Here is a 12890-nt window from a genome sequence, read left to right on the forward strand (position 1 = left end):
GATGAGGGCAATAAGAAACCCTATTGTTTCCAGCCTCCACTAAAATGAACTGGCAGTGTGTCAGGAAAATTCCCAGTATGGAGCAGTTTTATTACAATTCAGTACAGTTGGTTCTTGCATAACCTTTAGAAAATCATACATAAAACATTCTCATCTATATAAATAAAAATCACCCACACACTTTATTAATAGCTTTGTTCACTTTTTCCCTGGGACTTGTGCTGCATGTTCCTACTGTGCCCCCCTTTTCAGTCTTTTTAAAGATAACTTCCTATAAGCTTTCTTTAAAGCAAAAAGGTTAGGTAATATTAGGAATCCAGTATAAGTGTAAGATAATTCTTGCTAATTGCCTCTAGGCACAGATCTCTTGCTTGATCATGTACTAAAACTAGTGTCTCTAAGTGTCCTTTTTACATTTAGAGACAAGAGTGGCTTTTTCACTAGATATAGTCAGTTTAACTTTAGGGAAGAAGGCTGTACTTTCATAGAAATAAGAATCATAATATATTTTATTTGTGATAATGTTGATGGGTTACTTTTAAAACACACCTATTTTTAAGGTTATACCACTGTTGCTATGACTATAGTAAATACATGGTGAAAGCAGGAACACATCAGGTTGAAGTCTTGGCCTTTTTTCCTTAGTCTGGTTCATTAGCCAGAAATGTGTGTGTTTTTAGGTATCATTTCCTGAATTCAAACATCAGATGGCTTTCCATATATTCCCCCAGAATATGTGGTGTAAAGTACCAAAATGATTTAATAATAAGCCTCTAGATCTAACCACAAATTTACAGGAAATACAAGGGCTAGAAGAAAATATTAAATGATGTCACTTCAGAATGTGGGAAATTCTACAGGACAAATAACTGAGTGAGCTTCTTCAGTAAATGAATAGTAGTAACGGGGGAGAGGTCGCTAAATTTTTTTAATATTAAAAGAGACAAGGTATGTGTCAGTTATACATCAATAAAAAAAGAGAGACTTAAGAGATACATGAAAAAAATACAATATGTGGACCTTGTTTGGGTTCTAATCTGAACAAACAATTATAAAATGATACTTTTGAGATGAGGGAAATCTGAATGTTGACTGGATATTGGATGATATTTTAAAACTTTATCGGAAGTGTAATGAAAGTGTTGGGGTTTTATTTTTAAGAAATAGTCCTTACTTGTTAGTGATTTATATATCTGAGACTTATTTAAAATACTCTATCAAAAAAGAAACAAAAAGTTGGAGTTAATAGATAAAACAGGAACAGCAAAATAGTGATAATTGTTGAAGCTATTCGATGAGTACGTAAGGTTCATTACATTACTCTCTCCAGGTTGGAAATTTTCCATAATAGAAAGTTATTACACACACACACACACACACACACACACACACAATGAAAGAAAACAATTGGTCACCACTATAATAGCAAACAAAACTATATTTATTTTAGGAATAGCCATTTTCAGCAAACAACATCCTGTAAATTAAATTAATGTTTTAAATTTGGGTAAAGGAAGGAAAGGCATTTCTAATACAGTCTTACCTAACCATAACTAGTGCCTTCTCCTCTCTCACTGAATACCATAAAATTGTAGGAGGTAATTCTTTATTTGAAGGGAATGATGAAATTTGAATGGCAGATACATCTGTCCTAGTGCTAGCAGTGAGACATAAAGTGTCTTTGCTTTTAGCATTAGTCTTTTTCCTGTGCCAGTAACCTAGGACTGCTGTCTTCTAATTGTGAAGTCAGTGGTATGGCTTAATGGCCAGAACTTCCCATATTATTCTCTGATAAAATACCTATTTTACTACAGAACATTTTTTTACTTTCCATTGTTTTTGCCTAGTTCTAGAAAAGTGAATGCTCTCAACAAATAGATTAAACCCTTTACAAACATAATTTTGTACAACATAATTCACCTTTTGGAGAATTTTTTTCTCCTGAGACACTGACTTCATGGTATTTTTCTAGTAGAAAATAGTCTGGGTCTAATCAGAACTGAATGCCACAGTCACAATCAGTACTTGGTTGCTTACCCGTATCACAGCAAAGAAAGTTTGCAAAATTAATGAACGTTGAAAACAGTTTCTTCAGTGGACTTGGTTTTGTAGGTTGAAACATTGGATTACCTAGAATAATTCTTCCATAGCAAATTTAAAACCAAACATTCCTGAGCCCCTACTCTGTAATTTAAAGTATTGAGGTACTATGTAAAGTAGTGATTTTGGCCCTGGCCGGTGTGGCTCAGTTGGTTGGGCATCGTCCCATGTACTGAAAGCTTGCTGGTTCAGTTCCTGGTCAAGACATATGCCCAGGTTTGGGGCTCGATCCCTGGGAGAGTGTGTGCACGAGGCAGCCATTCGATGTTTCTCTCTCTCCGTTTCCCTTCTCTCTCTCTCTAAAAATCAATAAAATCTTTTTTTAAAAGAGTAGTGATTTTGCATTTAAACATATTTGTAAAATCTTTTTTCAATATATCTGTATAACATATTATATCAACTAAATTTTGAGTTCTCACAGTCATTTCTATCAATTTACCTAGCCTCTGTCACAGTAACATGAAAGTATAAAGACATCTTACTTAATATAGCTTAATTAAATCTGACTTGTCCCATCTTTCAAACCAAACCCAGAAAATTTGACAACAAAAATATATATGTGAATAAGACAGGATTTTGAAAAATGTTACTACTAAAAGTATTTTTAAATTACGAATATATCATAAGATAATCATAAAAGTTTTCTAGCTACTGGCAAAAATAACAGTTACTATTTATTGACTACTATTTATCAGGTATTTCACTAAGCACTGCATTTAGAGTCTTACAGTATGGAAGTGTATGCTAAGCGTGTGTACTACACTGAGTTCAGTTGAGATTTTGGAAAAATATAAATGCCAGAAGAGGAATGTTTCTCATAATCTGTATACGCTCTGTCAGACTGGGGAAAGATCACTTTCTTGAAGTAATGAAAATATAAAAAGAAAAAAGATTGAAAAAGACAAAAAAGTAAACAAAAAAAGTAAAAAAGCATGTTTTCTAAAACATCTTGTTAAAATCACCCATCTTTTGATGAAATTAGTAACCTCTAGTCATAATGGTCATGTTCTTTGGCCCTTTACTGGAGTGGCTTCTATCCTAATTCTAAGCATGTTTGCTTTCTGAATTCATTTGACATCTAAAACAGTTGTTGACAATGAAATGTAGTTTTGACACTTCAGAAAAGACATTTTCTGCATTATAAAATTGTGTTTTTACATGTGAAATTTGAGAAGCTACCAAAGTGAACATTATCTGATTAATTTAAAGCTATTAATTATATTAGCACTTTTATGCCATTTGGTGGCAACCAGTATTAATATTTAAAATTCAACTTTTATTTAAGGTTTTATTATCAAATTGAATAATTAATTTAAAGGTTATTAAAGTAATCCATAGGAATTATATCTTGTATAAAATAAAAAATAAAAAATTCTATATTGTTTTAAAATAAAATATTAATATTAATGAAATCAGATGCTACTTTATGATGTTTTGTTTTGTTTTGTTTTCAACTAAGGCTTTTTTCCCCAGTAAATTAAAGCATCACATTACTAATAACTTCCCATCCTCCAGTAATAAGCATTTTTTCCACTATTATCTGCCTAATACCTGGAGCCAGCTTTCAGCTGTTCTTGGTAGTATGAATAGAGTAGTAAAAGAACATAGAGTCCAGTAAAAGATACTAACCTACACCTGTACTCTTTGACCAAACTTTTACCAAAGATGCTACTGACAAGTGGGCAGATTTGAATTTTATTGCCTTTTGTTTTCTGTGGTAACATATAGGTGAACATTCAATAAAGCAATAAAAAGAAAGAAGAAGTACGTAGACTAGAGAATCAGTTTCTGAATATTTATCCCCCACCTTCCTTATGACTTTCTTGTTGGCAGGAATTGTCTTATTCTTCCTTGTACTCCAGATACATTGCCCAGTGTAGTTCATTTAAGCCAGTGTAGATGATTTAGGCCAGAAACTTTAGTAGCTCTCATGAACTGTTATTATTTGCTACCTGCAGGGAAAACAGAATGAAAGAAAGAGGAAAGAAAGAAAGAGGAAAGAGTCTCTCCTGCCTTATGTAAACCTAATGTTTGAGGGAAGGGCTCAGAAGTTTAACAGTTTTTGTTTTTGAATTATATCTATCTTTATTCCATATTATTTATTTTTAGTACATATTATGTAACCAAAACGCAGCTCACTTTTCAGTTTGGTATTTTGCAAAGTGAGAATAGCAGCTTGTGAAAAATATAACACATACAAACCTATAGCCAGCCTAAAATTGCTTGTCACCAACATCACTCTAATACCTAGAAATTTGAAACTCTGGAGGTGTGTATAACACGCATGCACAAAATTAACTGAAGTACTTACAGAAACCATACCTGTAGCGCGTGCGTGCATGTGTGTGTTTTGTTGATAATTAGCAACCACATGGCAGTGTACTCAGTATTCATAGTTGATAAATAAGGGTGAGGAATTATTAATTGGAAACTAGAATAATAAATTGCTCATGTATCTTTAAAAATGTCTTTTAAATTGAATTCTTACTGAGATAATAACTATTAAAAGTTTAATAGTTAGTTTTATCATTTTGCTTTGATTTTATACTAAAAACTGCCAAACAGATAACATCTAAGTGTATCTTTTTCAATATGACAAAGTTACATAAGAAGAGAATCCCCTAGCATGTAAAGAAAAATGCAATTATTTTCTATTCTGAATCTCCAGACTGCTGTTTTAGAAAATCATATCTGATTATTTGCTCAGCAGAAGATTATTGAGTTGATTTAGCTGTGATTTTACTTAACAAAGCTTCAACTGCATTCCTACTGTGGAGTCCGAAAAAGGTAGAGGGATATAAATGATACATTCAAACTGTGATTTTTGTGAACAGGGCCATCGATGCACCCCTCGGAGCTAATAGCGGAGATGAGAAACAGTGGGTTTGCACTGAAACGAAATGTACTGGGGAGAAACTTGACCGCAAATGATCCATCACAGGTAATGATCTTTTTATCAGTAAGCTGAAAATGTCTATAAATCTAAATGTGATTGCTTGTGAATTGCTACTTAATGTTTTCCAATATGCATATATCCATAGGAAAGCAAGATAGAGCGAAGAAAATGCCTAAATGTATTTTGATTTTTGCTTTATTATTTTAACTTAAATGAGAAATTGTTTTTAAACCTATATTTTAATAAATGAAACTGCTCCTCTGGGTTTATGTGGATGAAATATATAAGTTTCTTCCTCCTAACTTACCCCTGAAGTGACATAAATAGAACCAATGGAGAGAAATGTATAAAAGAAAACCTTTGAAAATTATAGAAAATATTTTAAACATTAATTTATTTAACTGTACATAGATCCAGAAAATGGTTGAGTTTAAAGGGTTGTAGATATCCTAATGCAGACCATTTATTTTATTTAATGAGGAAATTGGAGCCCAAAGAAGTTAAGTGATTTCCCTAAGGTCATGCGGCTATTTTGAGACTAAAGCTGAGACTAAAACCCAGAATCCCACTGGCATAAACTTGTGCTGCTCTGAAAAGAGGCACATTACTTTTCAAACATTACTAGGAATTGTTCGTATGACCTATACAATCATATATTTGTACTGTTTGATATATTTGGTATGTATTTGCTAATCTTATATTTGGTGATGTACTGTTGAAATTATAAAGGTAAAATTGTGGATGTTTTCCTCTTTTCCAAAAGTTAATGATCTTCTTGTTTAATAGTTCATTAAATTTAAAATAAAACATTTAAACCCTCAGGTATTTACACTCAAACTCAAGAGATAGAAACGTTTTATCTATGTTTCTCTATCATACTGTTTCTGATTAAAGTTTCTTAATGCTGGCAAAGCTGTCATCTTAATCTCTTAGTGTGTAATGATACTCCTTAATTTACCCCCCCTTTCCAATCCAGAATGTCACACTCATCTACAGTATGTCTCCAGTACAAAATGTCTTATTTGTAAATGTTTTCTTTCCTGATAACTAACTTGTCTTACAATTTAGCAATTTAATGGTCTTTGTTGACTCAGGAATATGTTGCAAGTGAGGGTGAAGAAGACCCAGAAGTCGAATTTTTAAAGTCACTAACAACCAAACAAAAACAGAAACTTCTCAGGTAATGAAAAAGAATATTTTTAATGGGTTTAATTACATTTTTGTGTGTGTTTCATCTTAGTATCATAGTCAACTCTGATCCTAAGAACTTATGAAGGTACTGAAACTTAAACCATGTATCATGTTTATTCTTCAGCTCTAGTAATCCAGTTTTATCTTGCTCTCAGTAATATGAAAGTGAATCTAAGATTATACTCAGATTATACCACACAAAAAAACATGGCACTTTTCAGAACATTTAATTTGGAAATAGATTTATTTGTAGGTTTTACTTGTTATAATTGATTTGTATATATCCTTACAGTTTATTCTTAGGAAATATTTTGGGCCATGTATTGCTCTTTTTATACTTCGGAAAATTTCATGAGAGATGCTGAAAAATGCTTAAGTTTAAGGTAAATATGAATCTTGTTAAACATACTACCTCTGGATTAAAGAAGCCAAGAAATGTCTGCTGAGTCCAATAGAGGGAGCTCATGACGTTTCGGTATGTGGAGTTTTGAGAATGGCTGGACAGACCCCATGAAAGGCATTTTGTATTTCATAGTAGCTCAAACATATAAACAGGTTACTCTGAGAATGCAAAGTGCTCTCTAGAAATTCAGAATGCCTTAATTCTAATTATTATAAATCTAAACAATTGTTGAAAACCAGTATGTGATCATTTTATTTTATATAACCAAAAAACAGTATAAAATATGTAAAGTGTATTCTTATTCACAATTTCTGGAGACTATGCACTTTAATTTTGATAATGTAATATTGATTAATATTTCCAGAGTTTAAAATAGTACATACATAAAAAATTAATTTTTCATCTGATTATAGTTATATATTTAAGTGTTATAAACCTTCTTTAGGTCAGGATGACCATTAAAGTGCTATATCATTTCAAATTCTGATTCAGTAAGAATTTTTTTTTAATAGTCGTTACTATTGAGCAAAGTACAGTGAAAGAATTGGCTTAATGCATTTAATTTTTTATTTAAACTTAATGTGTATGTGACTTGGATAATTTAAGAGGAAGAAAATGATTTATCATTTAATAAAGTATGTGTTTATATTTGAATACCACCTTCAATAGGTTCTAAGAAAATATATTGTCTACTCAAAATTTTGTCAATAAAAGGACTATTTTTAGTCTGTTACTGTTTTTCCCAATAACAGGAAATTGGATCGACTTGAGAAGGAAAAAAAGAAAAAGAAAAAAGGTAGAAAAAAGAAAAAGCTTCAGAAGAGCAGAAGTAAACACAAAAAACATAAAAATAAATCTTCCTCCTCTTCCTCCTCCTCCTCCTCCTCCTCCTCTTCCTCCTCTAGTGAGACTTCAGAAAGCAGCAGTGAGAGTGACAACAAAGAAAAAAAAATACAAAAGAAGAAAAGAAAGAAAAACAAATGTTCAAGGAATAAGAACAGTGATATAGAAGAAAAGGACAAGTCTAAGAAGAGAAAACTTTATGAAGAACTTTCTAGCAATCATTGTAACAAGGAAAAAGCCAAGGAAGAGCCTGGATTTTTAAAACAAGAGAGTTCTAGAGGGACTAGCAAATGGAGCCATTGTGATTTTGACAGCAAGTCCAGAAGCCATAACCACAGCCCAGAGAAGAGAGGATCTGAAAGAAATGAGAGGAGCAGCAGGAGCCGGAGCAGAGAGGAGAGGAGCAGGAGGAGCCGGAGCAGAGAGGACAGGAGCAGGAGGAGCCGGAGCAGAGAGGACAGGAGCAGGAGGAGCCGGAGCAGAGGGGACAGGAGCAGGAGAAGCCGGAGCAGAGAGGACAGGAGCAGGAGAAGCCGGAGCAGAGGGGACAGGAGCAGGAGAAGCCGGAGCAGAAGTCACAGTAGTTATAAGCAAAGGGAAATAAGAAAACTGCCACAGCGAAGTCCCAGTGAAGAACGGAATAAAAGAAGTGACACCAGAAGCCATGGCACAGATATATACAGAGGAAGAAAACTACACAGAGAGAACTCAGGAGATAGGAATACTAGAGTGACGCAGAGAATGAAGGAGGAGAGAGAATAGAGACTGCATGTGACAATTAGCTGGGAATAAAAATATCCTCACTTGCTTATCAAATCCTTTTAGCAAGGGCTAATATGTACTATTGTCTTTCTAATAAAAAAGCTGTATTTTAATTTTCCATCTCTCTAAACTGTCATATCAAGTACAAAACTACATGAATCTCATAAGAATGAACTTTACAAATATTTGTAAGAAATCTATGTTGGAGCTGTAAAAATATTTTCTGTTGATAAGTGTTTCTTGCGCCCTCTATACCAGATGAAAAAACTCATGTAACTCCGTGACATTTTCTTTGTTCTGAAACATCATTAAAAAAATACAGTACAATTGAATGGGTATAATTTAATTTTTTAATTTAAATCTAGAAGCAAAGTGTAAACATTATTGAAATTTGCTAGTATGAATTAAATAATGGGTTGATCAGTATTTCTTTAAAACTTTTAAACTCCCTTCAGGTGCTTTGTTACCCAGAGTAAGCTATTTATATTTGGATGATACATTAATTTTCTACGCTGCCATAGCAAATTACCTCAAAGTTAAAACCACAGCAAAAATATTCTACAGTTCTGAAGATCAGAAGTCTGAAATGGGTCTCACTGGGGTAACATAAAGGTGTCAGCAGGGTTGGTTCTTTCTGGAGGCCCTAATGGAAAAACCTGTTTGCTCACCTATTCCAGCTTCCAGAGGCTGCCTGCATTCCTCAGCTCCTGGCCCCTTCTTCCACCTTCAGAGGTAACAGGCAAGGCAAGCCCCATGTCTAATCAATCACTTGACACTTTGACATTCTGCATCCCTCTTCTACTTTTTTTTCCCTTAATCCTCACCGGAGGATATTCTTTCCCTTTGATTTTTAGAAACAGTGGCAGGGAGGGGGAGAGAGAGAGAGAGACATCCATGTGAGATAGACACATCGATTGGTTCCCTCCTGCACGTGCCCCAACGGGAGCCTAAGATCAAACCTGCAACCCAGGTGCGTGCCCTTGACAGGGAATTGAACCCACAACCCTTCCGTTTGCGGGCTCATGCTCTAACCACAGAGCTGCACAGACCAGGGCCCCTCTTCTCATTTTTTTTTTTAAATATGTTTTTACTGATTTCAGAGAGAGAGGAAAGTAAAGGGAAAGAGAGAAAAACATCTATGATGAGAGAGTAATATTGATCAGCTGCCTCCTACCTGCCCCCTGCTGGGGATCGAACCCACAACCTGGGCATGTGCCCTGACCAGGAATCAACCGCAATCTCCTGGATCCTAGGTTGATGCTCAACTGCTGAACCATGCCAGCTGGGCCCCTGTTCTACTTTTAAGGACCGTTGTGATTATAATGAGCCAACCAGGAGAATCATCCTGTTTTAAAATCACCTAATTTGCAACCTTTAATTCCCCTTTGCCATGTAACTTAACATATTCACAGTTTTGAGGGATTAGGATGTGTTTATCTTTAAGGGACCATTATTCTACCTAGCACAGATGGTCTTTCTACTGCTGGCATACAGCTATTAAAGAACTGACTTCTAAAGGTTAAGTATTTATGTAATGTCACAAATGGACCAATGTAAACTATTCAGATATGTTTTATGAGTACTGGTATATAAGGCGTATTTAAACTTAGCTGCAAAATTTACTGTGTTTCAAAGGATCTGGTAAAGGGAAACTATAGGAAAAATCTAGTACAAATTACAAGTAACATGCAGTTTTAAAAAATATATAAACATCATTGGCACAAGTATTTTTATCAGGGTTCCACATTTTTAAAAAAATCTGTTGTGTAATATAATGCAAATACTGAGTAGACGGTTTTGAGGGTTAGCCGTCATAATTTTGTAAATTCTATAAGAAGTAAATAAGTTTAAAAGAAGAGATAGATAAAACCACTCCATGTAGTCTGATACACATGTTCTTTGTCTTGTATAAGAACACACAAATGTCCTCTGATTTAGAAGCAACTAACTAAAGGTGTAAGCAACCCTTTGATTTTTTAGATTTTTTGGAGTTGGTGGGGAAAACTTGAACTCCATCTACAGTATTCTTTAATAACTTACAGTGCTCCTAAAAGATCTCTTTCCTTCATTTAAAAAAAGAAAGCATGCATTTGAAAATGATAAAGACTGCTGATTTACATCTTGAGTTCATTAGTGTTGCACTAATTATTTTCTCATGCCTTTTTAGACTTTATAATTTTTATAATGTCAAAACCTATGCAGTATCTACTTCCTTAAAGGCTTTCTGAACAAATTCAGTGTTCATGAAGAGAAATGTTGAAATGCATCATGTAATTTAAAATGAATTGAAGAAATACATTATTTTTTACACTTTTTTGATTTGACTTTCACAAAAGTGTGGTTGGTCCTCTTTTAATTTTATGTGGCCATAGGAATTTTTTAAAAATCTACAGTGCTATCAACTTACCCATCCAAGGGTAAGAAAATTCCCATGTATTTATGGAAGATACTGATTTGCTGTTTGGCTTTTAGCCTTGGTCACCCAAGGGTGCTAGACAGCCCCAAGGGGTTAGCATATCAACCTTTCAAACTGAAAAACTGAAGGAAGGCATTTTCACATATCATGATAAGATCTTTAAAGAGGCTCACCTTATTCTGCATACTGTAATGATATGGGTTAAAGGAACTGAAAGTGATTTTTAAAATAAAAATGTTGGACATCTCAATTCTACTTTTGCTTTTGAAATACAAGGTAGAAACCGGGTAGAAACTTCATAATAAAAGGGATGTCTAGTTGTATGTGTAGGGAGCCTAATACTAAAAGCCAAAAAGGAATCCTTCAAGTATAATAAATATTCAAGAACAAAAGTCCTCAACGGTGACATTTTTTAGAAAAACCACAGGAAAAGTATGATGTTTGTCATTCTTAGCCTCAATAGGGAAATTCTTTTAAAGAAATCTGGGTGTGCCTAGTGACGTTTATTTGTCCTGGGCCCTGGAAACACTGGCAGACTTAGACATTTTGGGGGCACTCCCCTTTACCCTGGCCTAATATTTAACATAATTTAATACTAGCAAATTAATTCCTGTAGGAGGTGCTGTTGATTTACAAATGGCCAAGATGGATCAGGTTACAGGATTAGGACTTGTTTGCTTATCTGAATGTTATGTGGTTAGTCATAATTTCATTTAATAAATGTGCCAAAGTAAGTGTTTGCTGCAGCAAAGCAGCAGGTCTGCTTACCTTGCGATGTGAAATGGAGATCCTGTTTTGTATCATACAGTTTTAATCTGTAAAAAGCTTTTTCTCTGACAGGCTTGGAGAGACCTATCTTGCTGTTCTTCCCTGAGACCCCTAGCTGATAGTGAATCAGATCAGTAGACTCTGCTGGGAGCACAGCGTTTTCCAGTTTTAATCACCAAGCATTTAATATACTTTAGCATTGAAGCTCAAAGATTTCCAAAATCCACCTGAGCCATTTCACTCACCTTACCTAATGACCACTGACTGGGCCAAGAAGCTGGTGGAAGCGGCTTCCTCCATACCCTGCGCTTAAAGATCAGGAAGAAAGCTACATTTTAACTTGAGTAGCTGAAGGATATTTAGAAACCTTATTTAGGTTTTCTGAAAAGGAAACTTTGGTAGTTACCACTTCTTGAAAAGAGAGAAAGGCATGCAATAGCTGCAGGCCTTGGGACTGTTTATTGGATCAAAAAGGAGAAATCCTTTAAAGAGTTGTGAGGAACAAAAACGACCGGGAACTCTAAGGTTTGGGAAATCCGATGACAGCTGAGAGCTCTCCAGATGAGGTCCCTGAGCCCGGGTCCTGCTGACGGAGAGGAAACAGATCCTCATCCCCTTCCCCCTCTCTCCCTTCACGCCACACTTACCACCACCCTCAGAGTGTACCAGTAATAATGAAGCCAGCTGCGGGGTGAAACGCGGGAGCTGCGGGCACTGTAATGGGAAGGCGCGCACGCTCCGGCCCCTACGGCCGGTGAGCCAGTGTCTTCGACTCGAGGGCCGTCCCGAGGGGGTGGGCAGAAGCAGAGGTGCGGGGGCTCCGTCGCTGGCGGAATCGGGGCTCCCAAGGACCTCTCCCTAAACCCAAAGGAAGCCAGAAAGGGGCTGGTGTAGGTGCTAGAGTGATCCCATCCCCAGAGGCGACGCTAGCCCTGCGTACTACAGCACTTGACTTCCAGAGCAGCTGCTGGGAATCTTAGGAACCCAAATCCAAATGGGAAGGCTGAGAATTAGGGGGCGCATCCCCCAGGAGGATGCGCCTCATGCGCAAGGCGGCCGCTTGACTCCCCACCCGCAAAGTGTAAAGGGAAAGGGTCGGTTTAGCTCTCAGCAACGGTTCCCCCACGCCCCACGCCGGTGGCCTCCCCAGAAGAAATTCCCCGGCCACCCCGCCAGGCTGCGGGCCACCGCAGCTGCGCCCAGGGCAGCGGGGCACCGCGGCGGCCGCACGCCCCGGCCCCCAGTTCCCGCCTGAGCTCGTTGGGCCTCGGCGCGTTGCCCCTGCGCGGGTCGGAGGGCGGACTCGCCTTCGGTCGTCGGGAAAGCGAGCGAATTTCTCTCGTCGCTCGGGCTCCACAGGTGAAGAGGGAGCCTCAGGACGCCGCTGCTAATCACGCTCCTGGAGCAAAAAGGAAAATGTCAACTCTCTCCAGCAATCTGCAAGCAGAAAAGGGACTGGGGGAGGCACCCTATCACTTCGCACTTCTTTTAGATATGAATTACCCCGAAAG

General features: G+C 36.5%; 1 protein-coding gene across 2 annotated transcripts in view; it reads left to right on the top strand.

Moving 5' to 3' along the window:
• Positions 1–8313, top strand: part of CIRSR (corepressor of RBPJ and splicing regulator) — a 32549-nt gene extending 24236 nt beyond the window's left edge. The window contains exons 7-9 of one of the 2 annotated variants that reach the window (XM_081142617.1): positions 4935–5041; positions 6091–6176; positions 7343–8313. In XM_081142617.1, the coding sequence (XP_080998743.1) occupies positions 4935–5041; positions 6091–6176; positions 7343–8195 (1046 nt within the window). In that variant the 3' untranslated portion in view covers positions 8196–8313. The remainder of the gene's footprint in view (positions 1–4934; positions 5042–6090; positions 6177–7342) is intronic. The other variant, XM_081142618.1, reaches the window with a different exon arrangement.
• Positions 8314–12890: the final 4577 nt, after the last annotated feature.

The sequence above is a fragment of the Miniopterus schreibersii genome (assembly GCF_964146895.1).
Source record: "Miniopterus schreibersii genome assembly, chromosome: 7".
NCBI classification, from domain to species: domain Eukaryota; kingdom Metazoa; phylum Chordata; class Mammalia; order Chiroptera; family Miniopteridae; genus Miniopterus; species Miniopterus schreibersii.